The sequence below is a fragment of the Rhinoraja longicauda genome, chromosome 8, assembly GCF_053455715.1.
Source record: "Rhinoraja longicauda isolate Sanriku21f chromosome 8, sRhiLon1.1, whole genome shotgun sequence".
NCBI lineage: Eukaryota > Metazoa > Chordata > Chondrichthyes > Rajiformes > Arhynchobatidae > Rhinoraja > Rhinoraja longicauda.
The window spans coordinates 45,356,828-45,383,854 of NC_135960.1; the positions used below are offsets into that span (position 1 = coordinate 45,356,828).

Genomic DNA, 27,027 nt, shown 5'->3' on the forward strand with positions numbered 1-27,027 from the left:
CAGGCAGCGGCCTGCCGGGTCCCCCCATCCTTCTCGGCAGCCCTCCCTTGCTGGGTAGCTCTTGGGCTATTTCTACGCACTTTGTACCTAATCTGGGATTGTATTTAGGTATGGTGATAATGTACTGAACTGTATGCAAAATAATACAAAGTTTACTGTACCTCAATAAAGAAGCATTGAGGGATGAGCTGCAAAATGCAAGGCTTTGCACCGTGCCAGAAAAAGGGATTTCTCAATCGCTCTGTGATTTATGCAGCATGAACACAATGGTGTGAACAACTTCCGTCTGTTCCATATATTTTCACAAAATGACACAAGATGCTACGCACAGGATAAATGATGAATGCAAGTTTTAAAAATAAATGTAAAGTTCAGCCAGTGAATCTGAAATCTAAGGGATGACACGGCCGGCGGCTCAGTTGCTGCCTCACAGCGCCAGTGACCCGGGCTTGGTCCTAAGGGGTGCTGTCTGGACGGAGTTGGACGTTCTCTGTGTGCGTTTTCTCCAGGTGCTCCGGTTTCTTACCACACTCCACAAACATACAGTAAGTTAATTGGTTTCTGTAAACTGTCCCTTGTGTGTAGGATAGTGTTAGTGTGCAGTGATCGCTGGTCGGTGTGGACTTGGTGGGTCCAAGTGCCTGTTTCCATGCTGTATCTCTAAACTAAACTAAAAGCATTTATAATTCAGCCTTGTCCTCAGCACTTTGACCTATGTACTACAAGTGTCAGGTATCTTCCATTTCCTTGCCGGTTGCCATTCATCAAATGCCCGGAAGCAAACTCAAGGAACTGCACGCCATGGAATCTTGAGCAAAAGACAAAGTGCTGGAGTTGGGTCTCGACCCGAAACGTCACCCATTCCTTCTCTCCTGAGATGCTGCCTGACCTGCTGAGTTACTCCAGCATTTTGTGAATAAATACCTTTGAAGTGCTGGAGGAACTCAGTGGGTCAGGCAGCACCTGTGGCGAGTCTGGCAGCAGCAGTCTGAAGAAGGATCCTGACCCAAAAGGTCACGTGTCCACATTCTCCAGAGATACTGCCTGACCCGCTGAGTTATTCAAGCACTTTGTGTCTTTATCTGTGGGGGGAATGGTCAGACAACTTTTCAAGACACACAATTATCATGTTGGCTTTACTGTTCCCAAAGATTGAAAAGAGCACTGTAAAAAGCACAAACATCTAAAAAAAATTTAAAATGGGATGAAACAAATGGGTGTTGAAAAAAATAATATTTTTAACTGAACAAAATTAAATGAAAATGTAATATTCCTTCCATCATTTACAATTATTATAAATAATGTTTGTTGTGCTTCAATATTTATATTAATTCTAATTACAAAGGAAATTGCTTATTTTATCGCAGACTTTATTCTCCTTTACAGATTTTAAGCATAGATGCTGGCATCTCACCATTTTTATCCAGGGAATGCGGATCAGAATGTTTCTTCCCAATATCGGCAAAGGATCTCACAATAGGAATACGGTTGCTGAACTTCTTCTGGCTTTGATGATGATGTTGCTTCAGGAGAGCTTGGTGTACCTTTCGACGGATCTCATCGCTTAGACCTGAGGCTATTTGCTGGTCCAGGATTAAATCTGTGAAAAGTGAGTTGCAACAGAGTCATTGAGCCATGCAGAACGGAAACAAGCCCTTCGGCCCAACTCCTCCATACCGTTCAAGATGTCCCATCCACACTAGTCCCATTTGCCAACATTTTGTCCATCTATCCCTCTAAACCCTTCCTATCCATGCATCCAAGTGTCTTTTACAAGGTGTTATTGTACCTGCCTCAATTACCCCCTCTGGCAGCTAGTTACATACACCCATCACCCTGTGCATGAAAAAGGTGCTCCCCACCCCCCCCCCCCCCCCACCTCACCCCCATGGACTCCATGTACACTTCACGCTGCCTCAGGAAAGCAGTCAGAGTCAAGGACCACTCACACCATTCTCAGTCATTCTCTCTTCCCACTTCTCAACAGGGGCAGAAGATACCAAAGCTTAAAAGCATGTACTGCCATGTTGAAGCAGCTTCCTCTCCACTGCTATCAGACTCTTGAACTGACTGCCCACATGGCAAGGATAAATTCCCAATCCACCTCATTGCTGCCCTTGCATGTTTTCATCTGCGCTTTCTCTGAAGCTTAACACGATATTCTGCAGTCTGATTATTTTATCTTTTGCACTCTCTGAAAGTCCTTGTGTGTGGTATAATGTGCCCGGATACCATGCAAAACAACGTCTTAGTTGCTGTATCTCAAAACACGGTAATAAACCAATACCAATGCTTGTGATTCATAATCCCATTCTCCAATTTCATGAATATGGCAAAATTGCTTAATAATTATAATCAACATGTTAATAGCTGGCTATACCAGGAGAGAGAACTGGGATCTGGCCTTCCATACCCTCATGGTTGACTAAGGGAGACTGGGGACAAAGTTGGACGGGTGAGGAGAGGGACATCGGTTCGCTGAACGATCCACATGTTCAAGACAGGCGACGGCTGGAGGCCCTGCAGCAGCCTGGGACTCGCCTGGATCGGGCTCCGCACATAAAACCTAGAGCGCAGACTAGACATTGAAAATGGCGCCGAAACCTGGCGTCTCTTGCACACGGTCTCAGCGGACTATTTCTGTACATTTGCAAATCAGGGAATGTGCTTAGGTATGGCAATACTTTACTGAACTGAAAGCCAAAAAAAACAACTGAATTTCACGATGCGTTTGCACACGTGACAATCAAGCACTATTGACCCACCGTTGCCTTATTATCAACGCTGCCGTTTAATGTACCTCCGATTTCTTCGATGGTGCTGGCTTTCATGTCCAACAGGACCGTTCCATTGAGAATGCAGCTCCTCAGCTCAAACAGACTATGCAACGACAGAGTGGCGACATACGGTTTGCTCCACCGATCTCCACCGTCCTCAACATCCTCTTCAAACTTCAGCCATCTAATCTCACAGGGCAGAAGTTTAAATGCATCAACTCATTTTAAATAGTTAGTATATCAGGTGTTAAAAAAGGTTCCTGGGCCATATGTAGTACACAGGTTTGGAGCGACAGTGGTTTTCCTCCCGGTTCCTCCCACATCCCAAAGACGTGACTATTCTATATTTGGAGCGGCACAATGGAGCAGCTGGTGGAGCCGCTGGCCAGAGACCCAGGTCCCATTCTGACCTTGGGTGTAGACTGGGTGTGAAAGTTTGTACTTTCTTCCCGTGACTGCATGGGTTTCCTCCCACTTCCCAAAGACGTGCAGGTTTGTAGGTTAATTGGCCCTCTGTAGATTGCCCCTAGTGTGTAGGGATTGGATGAGAAAGTGGGATAACATGGAACTAGTGTGAACGGGTGATCACTGGTCGTTGCGGGCTCAGTGGGCCAAAGGGCCTGTTTCCATGCTGCATCTCTAGACTGAACTAAGCTAACAACTCTACCAGCTGCGCCATTGTCATCTTATCTGTGATTTAATTAGCTAAACCCAGAACAACATTTAAAGATCAGAAGCAGAGTTTCACACTTCATTTGTTTAGTGATACAGCATGGAAACAGGCCCTTCGGCCCACCAAGTCCACATCAACCAGCGATCACCCCTTACACAAGTACTATCCCACACACTAGGGACAATTTACAATTTTACCAAAGCCAATTAACCTACAAACCTGTATGTCTTTGGAGTGTGCGAGGAAACCCGAGCACCTGTAGAAAACTCACGTGGTCACAGGGTGAACGTACAAACTCCATACAGAGAGCACCCATAGTCAGGATCGAACCAGGTCTCTGCCACTATGAGGCAGCAACTCTACCGCTGTGCCACTGATCAGTATTCAGACACACAACACACCTCGCTGTCTCCTTCCACTCTGTATCTTCACCATCGTGCATGCAGATCTCATCGAGTTCAGTGAAGAGGTCATGGGGGATATGTTGTTCATCATCATCTTCAATCCCAAGGATAAACTGCACACGCTGGGACGGAGTATCTGAAACACAGAGTAGACACATTTTATAAATGGATCCAGATTTAGATTGAGAGTGCAGAGGTTTACGAGGATGGTGCTTGGAATGAAGGGGCTGAGCTAGAGGGCTATACTTTATTCCTTGGAGCACAGGAGGCTGAGGGGTGATCTTAGAAAGGTGTATAAGATCATGAGGGAATTAGATAGAGTGAATGCACAGTCTTTTACCCAGAGTGGGGGAATCAAGAAACAGAGGACATAGGCTTAAGTGGACAGGGAAAAAAATTAGTAGGAACCTATTTAATAGGAAGGTGTGGGGGAGGGAGGGGAAACTAGTGGGATAACAGTGTAATCAGTTGTCGGCATGGGCTCGGTGGGCGTTCCTTGCTTCAACCAATACATCCACAGATGCACAAGAGGCCAGGATTAGAGAAGCACTGTGGACCTTCAACGTGAAAGCAAAATGCCGTACCGTAAGTTGGAGACTCCCTCCCATCCTCGTTACTGGAGTCTCTCTCTCGGTCACGCTTGCGATGTTTGTGCCCGCGATGTCTGTGCCTTCGGTGGCTTCGCCTCTCCCGCGGAACATGAACTCCGATGTACAAAGTCCGATGGCCTGCAGACAAGGAAAATAAATATGTGTATGAAGGAACTGCAGGTGCCAAATGGATCCATCCAGATTCCTCACCATTTCACGAACTTCAATCTGACCTTCTCTCAGTATGTTCCCTAAACCACTGAGTTACTCCCACACTTTGTACCTTCATCAGATCTTCCTCACTACTTCAATCTCCTTCTCTTCACAGAAAACTGTCCCATCGTCTCTAATCCCATGAATCATTCTTGCAATTCTTTTCTGGACCCTCACTCATACCTTTGCATCCTTCCTACAACATTGCAAAAAGAAATGGACAGAACACAGAGTTTGAGTTTTAGAGATAAAGCGTGGAAACAGCTCTTTCGGCCCAATGAGTCCGAGCTGACCAACGATCACGCATACACATGTTCCACGTCATCTCGATTTTGCATCCTACACACTAGGGGCAATTTACAGAAGCCAATTAACCTACAAACCTGTCTGTCTTTGGAATGTGGGAGAATGAGGGCGAATGAGGGCGTGCAGCGTAGGTTCACTAGGTTAATTCCCGGAATGGCGGGACTGTCGTATGTTGAAAGGTTGGAGCAATTAGGCTTGTATACACTGGAATTTAGAAGGATGAGGGGGGATCTTATTGAAACATAAGATAATTAGGGGATTGGACACATTAGAGGCAGGAAACATGTTCCCAATGTTGGGGGAGTCCAGAACAAGGGGCCACAGTTTAAGAATAAGGGGTAGGCCATTTAGAACGGAGATGAGGAATAACTTTTTCAGTCAGAGAGTGGTGAAGGTGTGGAATTCTCTGCCTCAGAAGGCAGTGGAGGCCAGTTCATTGGATGCTTTCAAGAGAGAGCTGGATAGAGCCCTTAAGGATAGCGGAGTGAGGGGGTATGGGGAGAAGGCAGGAACGGGGTACTGATTGAGAATGATCAGCCATGATCGCATTGAATGGCGGTGCTGGCTCGAAGGGCTGAATGGCCTACTCCTGCACCTATTGTCTATTGTCTAACCCAGAGCACCGGGAGAAAACACACACTGTCACAGCGAGAACGGACAACTCTGTACTGCCAACAGCCTTAGTCAGGATCCAACCTCCCCAAGTGGATGACAGGCCAAAACCTTTGCAAAGTTGTATCATAAGTTCCTCTTTTATCATCTCTGCTTCTGTTGACAAAGCTCAGAATTGTGCATGTCTTGATAAACCCTTCCTCCACCTGACCTGCCACTTGATGATAATGACTTGCAAATAGATACAGCCAAGTTCTCCACTGTTAACAGAACACAATGTGCTGGAGTAACTCAGCCAGACAGGCAGCATCTCTGGATGGTTCAATGATACTTTATATGTCACATGCACCGAGGTACAGTGAAATTCATTTTTGCATACAGTTCAGTACAAGTATTACTAGACAGGAGCACATATTCGATACAGAAAGTGAGCAGAGAAGATTTGAGGATGTTGCTAGGACTCGAGGGCCTGAGCTGTAGGGTTTGAGCAGGTTAGGACTTTATTCCTTGGAGTGCAGGAGGCTGAGGGGTGGTCTTATAGAGGTGTACAAGATCAAGAGTATTTTACCTAGAGTAGAGGAATCAAGAAACAGGGGACGTAGGTTTAAGGTGAGGGGAGAAAAGATTTAATAGGAACATGAGCAACAACCTTTTCCACACAGGGTGTGCTGGGTGTATGGAACGAGCTGCCGGAGTGGGGTAGTTGCGGCAGGTACTATAATCTAAAGGATATTTGGACAGGTACATGGATAGGAAATATTTAGAGGGATATGGGCAAAATGCAGGTACAGTGCCCTCCGTAATGTTTTGGACAAAAGACCCATCATTTATTTATTTGCCTCTGTACTCCACAATTTGAGATTTGTAATAGAAAAAAAATCACATGTGGTGAAAGTGCACATTGTCAGATTTTAATAAAGGCCATTTTTATACATTTTGGTTTCACCATGTAGAAATGAGAGCAGTAATTGGCCCTCGTGCCTAGGCTGGTGCTCATGTACGGGGATCACTGGTCAGCGCAACATCAATGGGTCGAAGGACTTGTTTCTGCACTGCTCTAAATTAAACTAAAAGACACTAAGTGCAAAACTAACTCGGCAGGTGAGGCAGCATCTTTGGAGAACATGAGAACATGAGAATGAGCATGCAAATTGAAAACTGTAGCAAGCTAATCAAATGTGCTTCTTAGACCCGCCACAGAACTTAGTCATGCGAACAGAAAATAACATGACACTGTGCCATGTCACAAATCCTGCATTGAGTTTCTGCAGCCTGAAGAAGGGTCCCGACACGAAACGCCATCTATCCATGTTCTCCATAGATGCTGCCTGACCTGCTGAGTTACTTCAGCACTTTGTGCCTTTCTATACATAGTCCCCCCATTTCAGGGCATCATAATGTTTGGGATACATGCCTCCACAGGCGTTTGTAATTGCTCAGGTGTGTTTAATTGCCTCCTTAATGCAGGTATAAGAGACCTCTCAGCACCTAGTCTTTCCTCCAGTCTTTCCATCACCTTTGGAAACTCTTATTGCTGCTTATCAACATGAGGACCAAAGTTGTGCCAATGAAAGTCAAAGAAGCCATTATGAGACTGAGAAACAAGAATAAAACTGTTCGAGACATCAGCCAAACCTTAGGCTTACCAAAATCAACTGTTTGGAACATCATTAAGAAGTAAGAGAGCACTGGTGAGCTTACTAATCGCAAAGGGACTGGCAGGCCAAGGAAGACCTCCACAGCTGATGACAGAAGAATTCTCTCTATAATAAAGAAAAATCCCTAAACACCTGTCCGACAGATCAGAAACACTCTTCGGGAGTCAGGTGTGGATTTGTCAAAGACCACTGTCCGCAGAAGAGTTCATGAACGGAAATACAGAGGATACACTGCAAGATGCAAACCACTGGTTAGCCGCAAAAATAGGATGGCCAGGTTACAGTTTGCCAAGAAGTAGTTCAAATAGCATCCACAGTTCTGGAAAAAGATCTTGTGGACAGATGAGACAAAGATTAACTTATATCAGAGTGATGGCAAGTAAAGTATGGAGGAGAGAAGGAATTACCTAAGATCCAAAGCATACCACCACTTTGGTGAAACACGGTGGTGGGGGTGTTATGGTCTGGACACGTATGGCTGCTGAAGGTACAAGCTCACTTAACTTCATTGATGATACAACTGCTGATGGTAGTAGCATAATGAATTCTAGACACATCCTATCTGCTCAAGTTCAAACAAATGCCTCAAAACTCATTGGCCGGCGGTTCATTCTACACCAAGACAATGATCCCAAGCATATAGCTAAAGCAACAAAGGAATATTTCAAAGCTAAAAAATGTCAATTCTTGAGTGGCCAAGTCAATCACCTGATCTGAACCCAATTGAGCATGCCTTTTATATGCTGAAGAGAAAACTGAAGGGGACTAGCCCCCAAAACAAGCATAAGCTAAAGATGGCTGCGATACAGGCCTGGCACAGCATCACCAGAGATGACACCCAGCAACTGGTGATGTCCATGAATCGCAGACTTCAAGCAGTCATTGCATGTAAAAAATACTAAACATGACTACTTTCATTTACATGACATTGCTGTGTCCCAAACATTATGGTGCCCTGAAATTGAGGGACTATGTTTAAACACAACTGTAATTTCTACCTGGTGAAACCAAAATGTATAAAAATGACCTTTATTAAAATCTGACAATGTGCACTTTAACCACGTGATTTTTTTTCTATTACAAATCTCAAATTGTGGATGGGTCTGTAAATAAATGATGGGGCTTTGTCCCAAACATTATGGAGGGCACTGTAGGTGGGACTAGTGTAGATGGAGCATGTTGGTCAGCATGAACGAGTTGGGCCTAAAGGCTTGTTTCTGTGCTGTGTAACTCTATGGCCATAAACCCTTTGATCACACATGGTCTCACCAATGGAGGCAGTACCAAATTTCGCCTTGCAGATCTGAACCAGTTTGGAATCGGACAATTGGTTGTCGGAAAAAAGAACATGGACAATATTCTGCAAAGTCCTGGCTAATGATAACAGCTTCAGGCACGAAAAGTGGAATAAAACGTTTCCTCTTGTTTGTTTCATTAAAACGCAGGAAGCCACAATTAAAATCTGTGCAATGCCCAAGAACTCAACATCATTAAGAAGAACTAAAGTACATGGTTCATTGGTAATAATGCCTTAACACTTGTCAAATGCTAATGAGAATACTTTATCTGTATAAATGCTGAAAAACTGGCTTATACAGCTGTGAAATATACGTGCACTATAATGGGGAAATGCTAGCAAGTTTGTAGAAATGGAGCAGGAAGGCAAGGTGAAGGAACATATCAAGAGCATCTTGATTAAAATTCAGAGTAAAAGGGTAGCTAGAGAACGAATAGGTCCTCTTAAAGATGGGCATGATCATTGTCATGTGGCTTTGTGTAGAGTCACAAGATGGACATGGTCATGTAGTTTTGTGCAGAGCCACAAGAGATAATTCAATAAAATTGGCGGCCCAGTGGTGGAGCAGTGGAGTTGCTGCCTTACAGTTCGATCCTGACTACAGGTGCTGTCTGTACGGAGTTTGCACGTTCCCCTTGTGACTGCATTGGTTTTCTCCGGGTGCTCCGGTTTCCTCCCACACTCCAAAGACGTACAGGTTTGTAGGTTAAATGGCTTCAGTAAAGATTATAAATTGGCCCTAGTGTCCAGGCTGGTGCTCGTGAACTGGGATCACTGGTCAGCACAACGTCAATGGGTCGAAGGGCCTGTTTCCGCACTGTGTCTCTAAATTAAACGAAAAAACATGAAGTGCAGAACTAACTCAGCAGGTGAGGCAGCATCTCTGGAGAACATGAGAAAGGAGTCCTTTCCTCAGTCACGATCCAAAATGTCATCAATCTGTAAGAGAGACAAAGTGCTGGAGTAACTCAGTGGATCAGGCAGGATCTCTGGAGAAATAATAGGCGACATTTCGGGTCGGGACCCTTCCCCAGAGATGCTACCTGGCCTGCTGAGTTATACAAGCTCTGCATCTTTTGTTGCAAATCAGCATCTGCATTTCCTTGTGTCCATTCTAGAGAAGATTCAATACTCAATGCTACGACAAGTCCTGATCTTGGATGGCTTCAGTGTTATTTCTCAAATTTATTCTTACAACATAGTGGGTGGTTATTCAGCCTATCATCTCAATACTGGCCCCAAAGGCTGTTTTCAACTTCTGCAAGTAAGAATCTCATTGCTCTATCTGGGAGACATATGACAATAAAACACTCTTGACACTTGCGATCTGTTCTCTTCTATCAAACACCCCCATCGTTTCGACCAATTCTCCTGCCATGCACCAACAAACCCGCACCACTTCAGGATGTGGGAGCAGAAGGGAGAGGATCCTGGGAACCCTTGCAAATTCTGCACCCTAAAGTCAGGATAGAAGCAAGCTTGCTAGAAATGAAGATGTGCAGTGCTATGCCACCAACTAGTGCAATCTATTTTTTCCCAAATTCAGCACTAAAGTCACACGATCGGCCCTAACTTGGTTGTGAATCTCTTTTGGCTTGCAACACATCTCACACAGGATGAGAATGGTAATTGCCAGCGAGTCATAGAGTCATAGTGCAGAAGCAAGTTCTTTGGCCCAGCTTGCCCATGCCATCCTTTCAGGTGAGGCAGAGGTTTACTTGTACCTCCTCCAACCTCACCTACTGTATCCGCTGTTCCAGGTGTGGACTCCTAGACATTAGCAAGACCAAGCGCAGACTGGGCGATTGTTTTACTGAACACCTTCGCTCAGTCTGCCTTGGCCTGCCGGTTGCCAAGCACATTAGCTCCCTTGCCCATTCCCATACTTTCCTTTCCGTCCTGGGCCTCCTCCATTGTCAGAGAGAGGCCAAATGCAAATTGAAGGAGCAACACCTCATATTTTGCTTGGGCAGCTTACAACCCAATGGTATGCATATTGATTTCTCTAACTTCAAGTAAACCTTGCATCCCCTCTCTCTCTCTGTCCCTCCCCCACCCAAGTTGTTGTACTAGTTTCACTGCTGTCCAATTGAGTTTCACTGTCTGTATAACTCGTTATCCACCCCAAAACCAACAATGGACTATTGTGGGCTCCACCTTTCCTCAATCACCGTTGCTTTTTGTATATCTTTCATTCATTTGTCCTATTACCGTCTATATCTCTCGTTTCCCTTTCCCCTGACTCTCAGTCTGAAGGGTCTCGACCCGAAATATCACCTATTCCTTTCCTCCACAGTTGCTGTCTGACCCAGCTACTCCAGCTTTGTGTGTCTATCAAATAATTACATATCTCAGAACTACATTTACATTGCAACATTGTTGTTAGTCTTTTTGTTTAGTTTAGAGATACTGTGTGGAAACAGGTATTTCAGCCCATGCCAACCAGCGATCACGTACACTAGTACTATCCTGCACACTACGGACAAGAAATAGAGGTCAATTACCCTCCAAACATGCATGTCTTGAGAGTGGGAGGAAACCACAGTATCCGGAAGAAACCCACGTGTTCACGGAGAGAACGTACAAACTCCGTCCAGACAGCACCCACAGTCAGGATCAAACCCAGGTCTTTGGCGCTGTGAGGCAGCTACATCACCATGCCGCCAGTAGTCAACATTCAAGCAGTGAACCAAATTTGTTCATAGACTCAGAACCTTTCTATTAAATGAAATGCTGAAAATTGATCTCTTTCAAGACAATGGGTTTTACTGAGAAACACAACCAAACTGAAATTCAACAGGACATAAAATCCAATTACAAATTGGCACTTCTTTAACCCATATTAAGAGCATTGTAAATTTTTAATCATGGATTACAAAGCCTGCATGCAAATTGAAACCTGTAGCAAGCTAATCAAATGTGCTTCTTAGACTTGCTGCAGAACTTAGTCATGCGAATAGAAAATAACACGGCACTGCCACATCACAGATCCTGCATTGAGTTTCTGCAGCCTGAAGAGGGGTCCCGACACGAAACATCATCTATCCATGTTCTCCACAGATGCCGTCTGACCCGCTAAGTTACTCCAGCACTTTGTGCCTTTCTATTCAAATCACTCAAGCATTTTTTGTCCTTATCTCAGGCATTTTCTGTCTTATCATATCATTTCATATATATACAGCCGGAAACAGGCCTTTTCGGCCCTCCAAGTCCGTGCCGCCCAGTAATCCCCGTACATTAACACGTACATTAACACTATCCTACACCCACTAGGGACAATTTTTACATTTACCCAGCCAATTAACCTACATACCTGTACGTCTTTGGAGTGTGGGAGGAAACCGAAGATCTCGGAGAAAACCCACGCAGGTCACGGGGAGAACGTACAAACTCCTTACAGTGCAGCACCCGTAGTCAGGATCGAACCTGAGTCTCCGGCGCTGCATTCGCTGTAAAGCAGCAACTCTACCGCTGCGCTACCGTGCCGCCCATTCCTTCTTATCTCAGACATTTTTGCCTTTTCATCTCTGGCCTTTGTCCATCCATCAGTTCATCAACTTCACCTCACTTACCTGGATCCACCTATCACTCGCCAGGCTTTGTCTCCCACCCCTTCTCTCTTTCAGCTTTCTCCCTCCCCACCACAATCAGTACTAAGGATCCTGACCAAAAACATCACCTACCCATGTCCTCCAGAGTTGCTGAAGATGGGCATAGTGCTGGAGTAACCCAACAGGTCAGACGGCATCGCTGGAGAAAAGGAATAGGTGATGTTTTGAGATGAAACCCTTCTTCAGCATTTTGTGTCCATCTTCGGTTAAACCAGCAGCTGCCGTTCATTACTACACATTTTGTCTTCTCCAGAGATGCTGCCTGACCTGCTGAGTTACTCCAGCACTTTGTGTCTTCTTTTGTAAACCTGCGCCTGCAGTACCTTGTGTATCCTGGATTTTTAAGTAGAATCCTGACCCCCATGTTGTAATCCAACAATATTCACAGCGATGCAAAAAAAAACAAAAAAAAACCTTACATATTTATTTACCTTCTTATTCCTAATATTTAGATTCATTGCTTCCTTAGGAGCAAACGGTAGATTATTCTCTCTCATGGGAAATTCAAGTAATTGAAATTTACTGAACTAATGATGGCCATTTGATTGAGTCATTAAAATTAATACAGCACTTTGGAATTGAATCAAAATGAATATAAATCATAATCAAATATTTCAGTCTTATGGCCAAGCTACTTCCAGCAGAACAAACCCTACCAAGATCTGAAGAGTATCCTAATTTAGTTTAGTTTACAGATACAGCATGGAAACAAGCCATTCAGCCCACCGAGTCCACACCAACCACCGTTCACACAAGTTCTATGTTATCCCACTTTCTCATCCACTCCCTGCACATTAGGGGCAATTTACAGAGGCCAATTAACCTACAAACACGCACATCTTTGGAATGAGCTCGGGCACTGTGCACATGGCAGCCAGCCAACAGTCAATCATCTTTTCCTTTATTTTTACTGATTTAATTCCTAATTATTTGGGGGGGGGGTTTGGTTAGTTCGATTATTGCACCATGTTGCAGTGGGGGAAACTTATTATCTCTTTCCTCTCTTTTTCACAGTCTCTCTGTCTCTGCACAGCGGCTGCAACAACGAGGAGCTGGTCTCTTTGTGAGCTTCACCAGGGATCAACTGCTGGAGCTCCGACCACCCCGACCGGCTAGCTTTGCCAGGGTTACATCAGAAATCCCCAATGAACAGAGGAGGAAATACAGGGGATGCCGGTCGGGAATAAAACATCGTGCGGAGAAAAGGAGGTACAAGCCATACTTGCCTTCCATCACAATGGGGAATGTGAGATCGTTGATAACAAGATGAATGAGCTAGCTGCACCTAGTGAGGACCCAGAGGGAGTGCCGTGAGAGCAGTGTGATGTGTTTCTCAGGGACACGGCTCCACGAGGCAATCCCTGAGTTCAACGCGAGTGTGGATGACTTTCAGATTGTTCGGGCAGTCAGGGACTGCAGAGAGAGTGGGATGTGTAAAGGACTTGCTATTCTCGTTAACAGATGGTGTAACCCTGGTCACATCACAGTTAAGGAGCGTGGGTGTAGCCCGGACATTGTACTGATGGCTGGGGGTCTCCGTCCATATTACATGCCCAGGGAATTCTCACACGCCCTTGTGGTGGCTGTTCACATTCCTCCGTCTGCCAACTCGCTGCGCGCGAGTGACGTCATCCACAGTCACTGCCAGACTCCAGACACAGCACCCAAGGCTTTCATCGCTCTCTGGGGGATTTCAACCACATGACTTTAGACACTACCCTCCACACGTTCACTCAGATGTTGACTGTCCCACCAGGGATATGAAAGCATTGGACCTGTTGTATGCCAATGTTAAAGAGGCGGACAGCTCCATTGCCTTTCCGCCACTGGGAAGATCCGACCACAACCTGGTTCACCTGCTAGCCAGGTAAAATCCAATGATCCAGAGGCTGCCTGTGATCACAAGGTCAGTGAGGACGTGGTCACAGGAACCCCATGATGCTCTACAGGGCTGTTTTGAGGACAGACTGGGACGCACTCTGTAGTCCCCATGGAGAGGACATTGATGGACTTACGGACTGTGTACCAGCTACATAAAGTTCTGTGTGGATAACGTTGTACCCGAGGAGACTGTACACTGTTTCCCCAACAACAAGCCCTGCGTCACCAGTGACATAAAGGCCCTTCTCAACCAAAGAAGAGGACCTTCAGGAATGGTGACAGGGAGGAGGTGAAACGGGTGCAGAAATGCCTGAAGGCGAGACTAAGACAGGGCAAGGACGACTACAGGAGGAAGCTGGAGCTGAAACTTCAGCAGAACAACACGAGGGAGGGATGTGTGAAGCAGTATGAAGAGCATTACAAGCTACAAGAAGACTGGGGAGGGAAAGCAATCAGGACTGGGTCAACATGCTAAACGTGTATTTTTAATAGATTTGATGATGGGGCCTCTGCCCACCCTCCCCCCTGCTCCCCAACAGACTCGCCCCCTCAATCCCCCTGGTCCACTTCCTCTGCCCTGTCTTTGTCACACCTGACCATCAAGGCTGAGCAGACTCTGCCCAGGACAAGCCACGGGTCCCGATGGTGTCAGCCCCAGGGTACTCGATGCGTGTGCCAGCCAGTGGTCTGGAGTACTCCAGCATATCTTCAACCTGAGCCTGAGTCTGGAGAGGGTTCCTGTGATGTGGAAGACATCCTGCCTGGTTCCTGTACCAAATATGACACGCCCCAGCTCCTCCAATGACCACAGACCAGTGGCGCTAACTTCACACATCATGAAGTCCCTGGAGAGGCTGGTGCTCACTCACCTGCGACCCCTGGTTAAACCCTACCTGGGGCCCCTGCAGTTCGCTTACCAAACAAAGATTGGGGTTGAAGACGCCATCATCCACCTGCTCCATCGTTCTTATGCTCGCCGGGATAAGCCGGGAAGCATTGTGAGAGTCGTGTTTTTTTACTTCTCGAGTACTTTTAACACCATCCGGCCTGCACTGCTGGTGAACAAACTGACGAAGATGCGGGTGGATGCTCCATTGGTGTCCTGGATCATCAACTACCTGACTGGACGACCAAAATATGTCAGGCTACAGAACTGTGTCTCGCACATGTTAGTGAGAGACACATGGGCCCCACAGGGAACGGTCCTCCCTCCATTCCTGTTCACCATCTACACCTCGGACTTCAGATATAATTCTGTCTCCTGCCACCTACAGAAGGTTTCAGATGAATCTGCAATTGTGGACTGCATCAGTGAGGGGAGGGAAGCTGAATACAGAGGTGTATAGTCAATGACTTTGTTGAGTGGTGTGGGCTGAATCACCTGCAGCTCAACACTGACAAGACTATGGACTTTAGGAGGAGAGGAACACCCCTGTCCCCATCAATGGTGTGGATGTGCAGTTTACCAGGGAGTACAAATACCTTGCAGTGTATCTGGACAGTAAACTGCACTGGTCCAGGAACGCAGATGCCCTGTACAAGAAGGGACAGAGCCGGCTGTACTTTTTGGGAAGGCTTCGCTCCTTCAACGTCTGCAGTAAGATGCTGCAGATGTTCTACCAATCGATGGTAGCCAGTGCCACCTTCTTCATTGCCATGTTCTATCTTATCGTATCATATCAAAACGAGAGTAAACCCACAAGCCAGCCTGAAGAAGGGTCCCGATCCATGTCCTCCAGAGATGGTGCCTGACCTGCTGAGTTACTCCAGCACTTTGTGTCTTTTCCCACAACCCCAACCCCCCCCTCCAATTCTAAATGATTTACTGAAATACATTTCTTTCAGTCTTTATTCCTGCTGTAAATATTTGAACCGTTCGTACTCATTTGTCTTTCTGAGAGTTTACTACAATTTAGAAGGATGAGAGGAGATGGATGAGATGAGAGGAGATTGAGAAGGATGAGATGAGAGGAGATCTTATCGACACGTATAAGATTATTAAGGGGTTGGACACGTTAGAGGCAGGAAACATGTTCCCAATGTTGGGGGAGTCCAGAACAAGGGGCCACAGTTTAAGAATAAGGGGTAGGCCATTAAGAACGGAGATGAGGAAAAACGTTTTCAGTCAGAGAGTTGTGAATCTGTGGAATTCTCTGCCTCAGAAGGCAGTGGAGGCCAATTCTCTGAATGCATTCAAGAGAGAGCTAGATAGAGCTCCTAAGGATAGCGGAGTCAGGGGGTATGGGGAGAAGGCAGGAACGGGGTACTGATTGAGAATGATCAGCCATGATCACATTGAATGGCGGTGCTGGCTCGAAGGGCCGAATGGCCTCCTCCTGCACCTATCGTCTATTGTCTATTATCTAGAGGTAAGCGTCAGACTGCAAACTGGTAAAGAATTTTAAAATTAAGCCATGAACACAAACTCCGTAACAGAACAATGAATGTTGACAAAACGAAGTAATGAAAGTAGAGAGTTTAGTTTATTTTAGAAATACAGTGCGGAAACAGGCCTTTCGGCTCACCAAGGCCGCGCTGACCAATGATCATCAATACACTAGTTCTATCCTACACACTAGGGAGAATTTACAGAAACCAATTAAACTGCAAGCCTTTGGAATGTGGGAGCACCCAGAGCACCCAGAGCAAACACAACCATACACGGGCACTGTCCTACACACCAGGAACAATATTACCGATTCTTACTAGTCTTACACACAAGGGGGCTGAGATTTAGACATCCTCTGAGAGAAACAGACAGGGATCAGTCAGATCACAATGTACAATTAGGTCACGCACGTGGTTCCTAATGTAGACTGCCAACTCTGGGCTGCCTGCTTATATACATGATTGATTCAGGCAGGCAGGCAGGCAGCACGAACTGCACTGTGAAGTGCCCAACCCCACATTAGGGAGCTGAAATACAGAATTATTAAGGTCACACATAAACTTGAAGACAGCCCGTGCCATTAAGAGAGGAAGACTGAGGATCATGCAGGTGCTGGAAGACACAAAGGAGCTCATCCTGATCCTTGTGGTGGCACAGAGGTGTAGCAGGTAGAGCTGCTGCCTTGCAGCGCCAGAGACCTGGGTTCGATCATGACCTCGGGTGCTGTCTGCTTCGAGTTTCAACGTTCTCCCTGTGACCACGTAGGTTTCCTCTGGGTGTGGTTTCCTCCCACATCCAACTCCGTGTAAAAGACTCTGTGCACTCACCTTATTATTCCCCTCATGATTTTATACACAAAATCCGGATTCATCACATGTCCCAAAGACGTGCAGGGGTTTGTAGATTAATTGGCCTCTAAAATTGCCTCTAATGTGACATTGAGGGAGTGAATGAGAAAGTGGTAAAACGTAGAACTAGTGTGAGCGGGTGATCAATGGTAGGTGTAGACTTAGTGGGGAGAAGGCCCTGTTTCTATGCTGTGCCTCTGAACTAAACTAAAATAAAACAAAATGGTAGAAGACGGAAATAATGGCACATAAGATTGACAAATCCCAAGGAAAGGATTTGGTGAGAGCATGTCAGAAGTGCTCAAATGAAGTTCTCTTGATTCGAGAACCCATTCTCTGAGGCTTGGAAGTCGCACAAAGCACTTTACATTAGACTTTAGAGATACAACGCCTGATCATCCTGTACTCTAGCACTATCCTACACACCAGGGACGATTTTACAATGCTTACCAAAGCCAATTAACCTACAAACCTGTATGTCTTTGGAGTGTGGGAGGAAACCAGAGCACCGGAGACAGGGAGAATGTACATCCTTCATACAGACAGCACCTGTAGTCAGGTTGGAACCTGGGTCTCTGGAGCTGCAAGGCAGCAAAAACCACCACTGTGCCACCGTGCAGTCCTTACTATTCAGAAATCAGCAAAAGCATCTCATAAACTACAATCCTTGCATTTGCTGTCTGAAATTTACTGATCCATAATTAGTGAAAGAGTGACTAAATATGGTGAATATTTTCAGCTGATCAGAGGCAGCTGGTCCAGATTTGTTAAAGTAGATCACGACTGACAAATCTGATTAATCGTTGAGGTGATGACTGATTGTTTATGCAAATTATATTCATGGACTGCCATATAAACTCCCACAAAGAATTTCAGAGTTGAACACGATCATGAAACTGAAGAACATAAGATGGTGTAACCACAGTCAAGTGAATTTCCTCAGTGACAAACATCTGCCTATAAACCCCCCCCCCCCCATCACTCGCCAGGCTTTGGCCCGCCCCACCTCTCTCCCGATCCCTCTACCATCAACCCACCCCCACCCCTCCCCAACCACAATCAGTCTGAAGAAAGGTCCCAATCCGAAATGTCACCCATCCATGTTCTCCAGAGATGCTGCCTGACTGTTATACCAGCACTTTGTGTCTTTTTTGGTAAACCACCATCTGCAGTTCCTTGTTGCTCCATTTTTATAGTTAAAATTGACTCGCAGTGTAAAATTATTCATTATTCAGGTAGGATTTGCCTGTTTTGCGATACCAATTTGTTTACTGTTGTGTTCTTAAGGGTGGGTAAGCACTTTCAAGAGTCAAGTGTTTAATTGTCATATGTCCCAAAACGGAACAATGAAATTCTTACTTGTAGCAGCACAACAGATATGCAAACATAATGCTCTGTAAAACCCGTAATAAACAACAAAAAGTTCAGTGTGCAACAGTAATAGTGCAAAGTAATGGAATTACTCTTGAACTTGGTGTCCATCTTTTATCCTCTCTATCTGCTGCTCTCTGGTAAAGAGGAAAAAAGGTTTAAATAAAGAGCTTCAATTACTTTCCTTAGATAACAACAAATTAAAATAAAACTTCTTACAAATATCTCCAGTTGCAAGCTCGAAGGAGCCAAGGTCCAATAGCTAAGGTCAACTTGACATCCACAGGCAAAGCAATTTGCACTGTTCAACCTGCAATAAGCTGAACTGATTAAGTGGCAAAAAAACACAAACATCTCAGAGCTTGGAGAGAATTGCTCACATCAAGGACAGAGCTCCATAACCCTCCATACACTTGCATCTTTTATCACTTTGACCTCTTCTGCCCAATTCTCTCATTCACCCCATCATCCAACTCTAGTTTATTGTCACGTGTACCGAGGTACAGCAAGAAGCTTATTTTTGTGTGCTAACCTGTCAGCGGAAAGACTATACATCCTTACAATTGAACCATCCATGATGTATAGACACAGGATAAAAGGTAGAGAACGTTTAATGCAAGATAAAGTCTGATTAAAGTCCAATTAAAGATAGCTTGAGGGTCTCCAATGACAAAGATGGTAGCCCAGGATGCTCTATAGTTGGTGAAAGGATGGTTCAGTTACCTGATAACAGCTGGGAAGAAACTGTCCCCGAATCTGGAGGGGTGCGTTTTCACACTTATGTACCTCTTGCCTGATGGGATAGGAGAAAATGACCAAGTTGAGACTGGTCCTTGATTATGCCGGCGGCCTTGCCGAGGCAGTGTGGTGTAGAATAGTCAATGGAAAGGAGGCTTGTTTGTGCTGCGTCCGCATTTTTCTGCAAACTCTTGAATGGAGCTGTTCCCAAACAGAAAAAAGTGCACCAACGAGTCCACATTAGTTTACTTTAGAGATCCTAGATGGGAACAAGGCTTTCAGCCCAGTGAGTCCACACCGACGATCAATAATCCGTTCAAACTAGTTCTATGTTATTCCACCTTCCTATCCACTCCCTACACGAGACGTAATTTACAGAGGGCCAATTAACCTACAAACCCGCACATATTTGGGATGTGGGAGAAAACCAGAGCACCCGGAGGAAACCCACATGGTCACAGCGAGAACTTGCATGGACCCTTCTTCAGACTGAAAGTAGAGGGAGGGAACTGATGGAAGGAAAAGCCCAGAACAAAGAAGGGCCAGCAACAGATAACCAAGGAACCCACAATGGCCCATTGTTGGCTGGGGAAGAGGTGATAATGAAGGGATACAAGGATGCGAACAGTGGAATAGTTGGAGGAGGGGGCAAAAGAGGGAATGCAGGGGTGACTTGATATTACTGTGTTCCCTGGGAAAGAGATGATGCATTCAACTCTATTCCCCTCATAATTTTATACATCAATTGTGTTCCTCTCCATCCAGAATTGTGTGGAGAAGAATTTCCTAACCTTTTTTCCGACAATTGCCCCTTTCTAGTTTGAACTTGTGTCTCGGATATCAATTAAAACCATTCTGGTCAGAGTTCTGTCTGAAATCTTTCACGATCCTTTCCATTTCCCCTTGGTCACCTAGCAGCCACCTGCTCTCAAGGCTTTGCTCAAAACATTGCTACGAGGATTTGGCATTTATCTTCTGTGCCACGGTGCTTTGAGTGATTCAATGTCTCTCTTGTTCCTTTGTGACCGGGGCCAGATCCAGTATTTATTAAACCATCTCGTTAAAGCAATACCATTTAATTATGCCCTACCCTCGTCGCCATTCCGCAACAAAGAGAGATTGAGATGACTTGCCTTATAATTGTTGGAGTCCAGGATTACAATTTGAGAGCGGTGATAATAGTGGAGTTCAGAGTCAGGAGGAGAAGCATTGACCCAGGAAAGGTCTCAAATATTGGTTCAGAAGAAACAATGGCTCTCTCTTTGGTTTCACATTAAATGTGATTACAGAAGCTATCTTGGAGGTCACTAATAATACCTGATTTTTAGATCCTTGCTTCAGTGGCGCAGAGATCTGGGTTTGATCCTGGCCTTGGGTGCTGTCTGTATTAAATTGACACGTTCTTCCTGTGACCGCATGGGTTACCTCCGGGTGCTCTGGTTTCCTCCCACTTCCCAAGGGCATCCCAACTGGGATAACGTAGAACTAGTGCACAGGGTGATCGATGGTCAGCATAGATGCAGTGGATCAAAGGGCCTGTTTATATGCTGTGTCTCTAAATTAAAACAAACTCTTTGGTTTCACATTAAATGTGATTAAATAAACGACAGTGGAGATCACGAAGAATCCCTGATCTTTAGATCCTTGATACAGTGGCACAGCTGTTAGAGCCACTGCTTTGAGACCCAGGTTCGATCCTGCCCTCGGCTGCTGTCTAAGTGGAGCTTGCAAGTTCTCCCTGTGACAATGTGGGCCCTCTGAGGTCATCCTATTCGGCCCCCCCGACTCCATCAAATTGATAAAAGGCAGTCTTGGAAGTCTATCCTGCCTAGTCAAACCGCATGTCAAAAACCTCGGCATGATATTTGACTCTGCATTAAAATTTGATAAGCAAGTCAACGCTGTGGTAAAAGCCAGCTTCTTCCAACTTCGAACCATAACTAAAATCAAACCTTTCCTCCAATTCAACGACACAGAAAAAATCATTCACGCTTTCATTTCCTCCCGTCTAGACTACTGCAACTCCCTATACACTGGGATCAGCCAATCTTCCCTGTCCCGCCTGCAACTGGCCCAAAACGCCGCAGCGAGACTCCTGACGGGTACCCGTAAAAGGGACCACATCACCCCGATTCTGGCCTCTCTCCACTGGCTCCCTGTACGGTACAGAATCAACTTCAAGCTCCTCCTATTCACGTATAAAGCCCTAAATGGATACTCCCCCCCCCACATCAAAATCTTCTAACCCCCCTCTCTAACTCCAGGTCCCTCAGGTCGGCCGACTTGGGGCTACTCACTATCCCGCGGTCTAGGCTTAAGCTCAGGGGTGACCGCGCTTTTGCGGTTGCAGCTCCTAGACTGTGGAAGAGCATCCCTCTCCCCATCAGAACTGCCCCCTCCATCGACTCCTTTAAGTCCAGGCTCAAAACCTATTTCTACTCCCTAGCGTTTGAGGCTCATTGAGGAGGCGCTGTGAACTGTTTGCGTGCTACTGCATGTTTCATTTTTTTTCCATTGGAACCTAATCAGATGTACAGCACTTTGGTCAACGTGGGTTGTTTTTAAATGTGCTATACAAATAAAATTGACTTGACTTGACTTGACTCCAAAAATGTGCAGGTTTATAGATTAAATGCGTTGGTAATTTGCGCCTAGTGTTTAGGATGCATAACTGAGATAACATAGAACTAGTGTGTGGGTGATCATTGGTCGGCATGGAAACAGGCTCTTCGGCCCACTGAGTCTATGTTGTATCTACAAACTGAACTAAACTTGGTTCAAGCTTCCGAAAGCAACCAATCTTGAACTTAACACAATGTACCTCATATTTTGCTTTGGCAGCTTACACACCAGCGGTATGAAAATTGACTTCAAGTAACCCTTGCTTTCCCTCTCTCTCCATCCCTCCCCCTTCCTAGTTCTCCGACCAGTCTGACTGTCCCCGATTACATCGTATCTCTGTTTGCTTTGTCGTCACCTTCTATTTCCTTACAATGGTCTATTCTACATTTTCCTTGAACTGCATCTCTTTTGATCTCTTATGCTTCCTTATCGCTGTAAAACCCTCTCCCGACACTCAGTCTGAAGAAGGGTCTCGACCCAAAACATCACCCATTCCTTCTATCCAGAGATTCTGCCTGTCCCACTGAGTTACTCCAGCATTTTGTGTCTACCTTTGGTGTAAACTAGCATCTACAGTTTCTTCCTACACAATGCATTAGGCCCTTTATCGGCATATGCTGGGGACCCACAATTACTTTTGATATGGATAATGGTTGCCTAATTTTTTCTTTTGCAGAAAAAAAAGTGCTGGAGGAACTCAGCTGATCAGGCACCATCTGTGGAGGGAATGGATAGATGACATTTCAGGTCACGACCTTTCATCAGACCCTTCGGAGTCTGGAGCAGGGTCCCGACCCGAAACATCACGTCCATTCCCTCCAGAGAATCTTCACCCACCTTGTTCCTCCAGCACTATTGTGCTTTGTTTAGTTTAGAGATACAGCGCTGAAGCAGGCCCTTCGGCCCACCGAGTCTGCGCCAACCAGCGATCACACTAACACTATCCTACACACATTAGGGACAACTTAACCAAGCCAATTAGCCTCCAAACCTGTACATCTTTGGGATGTGGGAGGAAGCCAGAGTGGCGAAAATCCATGCAGGTTACAGAGAGTTCGTGCAAACTCTATGCAAACAGCACCCGTCGTCAGGATTGAACCTGGGTGTCTGGTACCATGAGGCAACAACACTACCGCTACACCACCATGCCACCCTCAAGAATCCAGTATTTGCAGTCTCGTGTGTCTCCAAAATAAACACTTTGAATTTACAAGTAAATTTATTCGCCGAATGTGTGAAGAATCCCAAGAGAGTCGGGAAAACAACTCTTATAATAACACAAATAAACAATAATTATTTTGGGAACAACGATTTCCAATCCTGAGGATATATTGCTGCCTTTTACTTAATTATATAGATCTCAAACTAAACTCAAACTCATCTCTTCCTGGTAAACGTCACAATCTATTTTCACCTCTGTAATTCAGTGCAGTAAATAGAAAAAACATATCCCTATTGCCCACAAATTATACTGTAAACCAATTTGGGCATACAAGACTCCTTTATTCAGAGTTTCATTTTGACATTTAGAGCGAGTCAGAGGAGAAGATGAGCTAGAACTAATCACGATGAACTTGCTCATAAGTTATAGGAGCAGAATTAAGCCATTCGGCCCATTAAGTCTACTCCGCCATTCAATCAAGGGTGATCTATCTTCCCCCTCAACCCCACTCTTCTGCCTTTGACACCTTTACAAATCAAGAATCTTGTCAATCCCTGCCTTAAAAATATCCATTGGCCTCCACAGCCGTCAGTGGCGATGAATTCTACAGATTCACCACCCTGTGGCTAAAGAAATTCCTCATCATGTCCTTTCTAAAGATACATCCTTGTATTCTGAGGTGATGGCCTCAGGTCCTAAACACTCCCATTAGTGGGAACATCCTCTCCACATCCACTCTGTCCAGGCCCAACCTCACAAATGATTCTTTTAAGAGAAAATAGTTAAACTTGTCAACCGTTTTTCCTTAAGCTATAGTAGTCGCATTAAAAAAAGGACGTATCTTCAGATATGTTTATACTGTATACCTCAATCAATATTTTTAAGGTGGAGATTGACAGGTTCTTGATTAGTACGGGTGTCAGGGGTAATTGGGAGAGGGCAGGAGATTGGGATTAGGAGGGAGAGATAGATCTGTAAAGATGGATTGCCAGAGTAGACGTTATGGGCTCCTATAACTTATGAACATGCAGTCAAAGCAACAATAACCAGTATGAACCGTTGTATCAGAAATTATTTTGTACAGATCACATACACTTAAAGCTCATTGCCTCAGTAGCATCTGAATTATTAAAAATACAACCAGATTTTGATTTTCCAATTCATATTAATCCCCCTATTCCTAAATTTTAGTTTATTATTGTCATGCATACCGAAGTACGGTGAAAAGCTTTATTTTGCCTGCTATCCAATCAGATAAGATAATACTACAATAGACAATAGACAATAGGTGAAGGTGGAGGCCATTCGGCCCTTCGAGCCAGCACCGCCATTCAATGTGATCATGGCTGATCATTCTCAATCAGTACCCCGTTCCTGCCTTCTCCCCATACCCCCCTGACTCCACTATCCTTAAGAGCTATATCCAGCTCTCTCTTGAATGCACAAAAAAATCAATCAAGTCAAACACAAGTACAATAGTGTAGAGCAAAGGGGAAGATACAGAGTGCAGAACATAGTCATAGAGTCACACAGCATGGAAAAAGGCCATTCGGTCCAACTTACCCACACCAAACAAGATGTCCCATTTGCACTAGTCCCACCTCCTTGCATTTGGCCCATTTCCCCTCTAACCTTTACCTATCCATGCACTTGCTCTAATGTATTTGAAATGTTGTTTCTATCGAAAAGCCTCTTGCACACCACTATCGTATCTGCCTCCATCACCACCCCCGGCAACCTCCCCTCCCCTCTCATTTAAACCCATGCCCTACCCAGATCGTTCTCAGCATTGTAGCGCATCAGTTTCATAGACAAAGTCCAATGGCCACAATGGGGTAGAAGTGAATTGGACAATACCCTAGCTTATGAGGACCATTCAGAAGGAATCACAAAACATAAGGTCGGAAGAAGGGTCTCGTCACCCATTCCTTATCTCCAGAGATGCTGCCTGTCCCGCTGAGTTACTCCAGCTTTTTGTGTCTATCATCGTGACCATTGAGAAGCCTGATAACAGAAGGGAAGAAGCTGTTCCTGAGTCTGATGGAGCACACTTTCAAACTGCTGCACCTTCTGCTGGACAGGAGCAGGGAGAAGGAGGAATGACCAGAGTGGGACAAGTCTGATTACATTGGCGGCTTTGCCGTACAAATTATCTCAGAATCAGTGCAGCATGAATTTAGTAGATTGATTCCTGGGATAAGAGGATCTTCCAATGATCAAAGAGAGGGAGACCTATTGGAATTTAGAAGAATAAAATGGAATCCAACACTGAAGGGCATAGCTGCAAGGTGAGAGGGGGAAAGTTTAATGGAGATATGCAGGCAAGTTATTCTTTTTAAATACACAGAGAGGCAGGGGCCTGGAAAGCATTGCCAGGGGTGGTGATAGAGGCAGATACGATAGTGCTGTGCAAGAGGCTTTTCGATAGACACAAGGAAATGCACAGAAGAGGAATATGGATCACGTGCAGGAACGATGAGATCAGTTTAACTTGGTATCAGGTTTGGGCCACCGGTTTGTTCCTGTGCTGTGCTATGTTCCAGGGTCTATGACGACCATGTGTGATTGCTAAATTTTAGAACTACCTCTAAATAACCCCGTGGGAGTTAGTTCACCACAAACTTTCAGGAAGGAACTCCTCAGCATGTTTAGTGAGACAACAGTGATCATTACATCGCAGCGTTGCATGACTGACTAGTAATTACAAATAAACAGACATCTGAATCACCAGCGGGCACAGATTTCATATCACCATCTCCGCTGACAATCCTCTGGCAATGATCTGCATTCTCTTAAACACAAAACAAGGAATCAAAAGTACCATGGAAGTGCAGATAAAGTGGTCAAAAAAGGCTTTTGGCACATTGGCCTTCATCAGTCAGAGTATTGAGTCCAGAAGTTGGGAGGTCATACTGAAGTTATACAAGACATTGGTGAGGTCACATTGAGTATTGTGTACAATTTTGGGAAACCATGTTATAGGGAAGATGGTGTCAAGCTGGACAGGGTGCAGAGAATATTTACAAAGATGTTGCCAGAATTAGGGGGCCTGACCTATGGGGAGAGGTTGAGCAAGAAAGCATTTTATTCCTTGTAGTGCAGAGGATGAGGGGTGATCTTATAGAGGTGTATAAAATCATGAGAGGAATGTATTGGGTAAACGCACAGCATCTCTTGCTCAGAGTAGGGGAAATCGAGAACCAGAGGATATGGTTTTAAGGTGAGAGGGGGGAGATTTAATAGGAACTTGAGGTAACTTTTTTTTTGTTACAAAGTGTGGAGGGTGCATAGAGCGAGCTGCCAGAGGAGGTGATTGAGGCAGATACTATCACAATGTTTCAGAAACGCTGGGAAGCACGGTGGCGCAGCGGTAGCGTTGCTGCCTTACAGCGCTTGCAGCACCGGAGACCTGGGTTCAATACCGACTACGGGTGCTGTCTGTACGGAGTTTGTACGCTCTCCCCGTGACCACGTGGATTTGCTCTGAGATCTGCGATCATGGACTTTAGCTCAGTTAGTTTATTATTATCACGTGTACAGCGGCACAGTGAAAAGCTAACCAGTCAGTGAAAGGACTATACGTGATTATAATCAAGCCGAACAGTGTACAGATAAAGGATAAAGGGAATAACGTTTAACGCAAGATAAAGTCCAGTAAAGTTCAATTAAAGATAGTCCGAAGGTCTCCAATGAGGTAGATGGGAGGTCAGGACCACTCTCTAGTTGGTGATAGGATGGTTCAGTTGCCAGATAACTGGGAAGAAACTGTCCCCGAATCTGGAGGTGTGCGTTTTCACATTTCTGTACCTCTTGCCTAATGAGGGAGGGGAGAGGAAGGAGTGACTGGGTTGAAACTCATCCTTAAGCAGCTTAGG

General features: G+C 45.2%; 1 protein-coding gene across 2 annotated transcripts in view; it reads right to left on the bottom strand.

The window, feature by feature from the left end:
* Positions 1–27,027, bottom strand: part of LOC144595911 (sodium-driven chloride bicarbonate exchanger-like) — a 122,691-nt gene that overhangs the window by 65,521 nt on the left and 30,143 nt on the right. For both annotated transcript variants that reach the window (XM_078403809.1, XM_078403810.1), the window contains exons 3-6: positions 4,439–4,582; positions 3,852–3,990; positions 2,801–2,961; positions 1,415–1,600 (exon numbers count right to left, since the gene is read on the bottom strand). In XM_078403809.1, the coding sequence (XP_078259935.1) occupies positions 1,415–1,600; positions 2,801–2,961; positions 3,852–3,990; positions 4,439–4,582 (630 nt within the window). The remainder of the gene's footprint in view (positions 1–1,414; positions 1,601–2,800; positions 2,962–3,851; positions 3,991–4,438; positions 4,583–27,027) is intronic.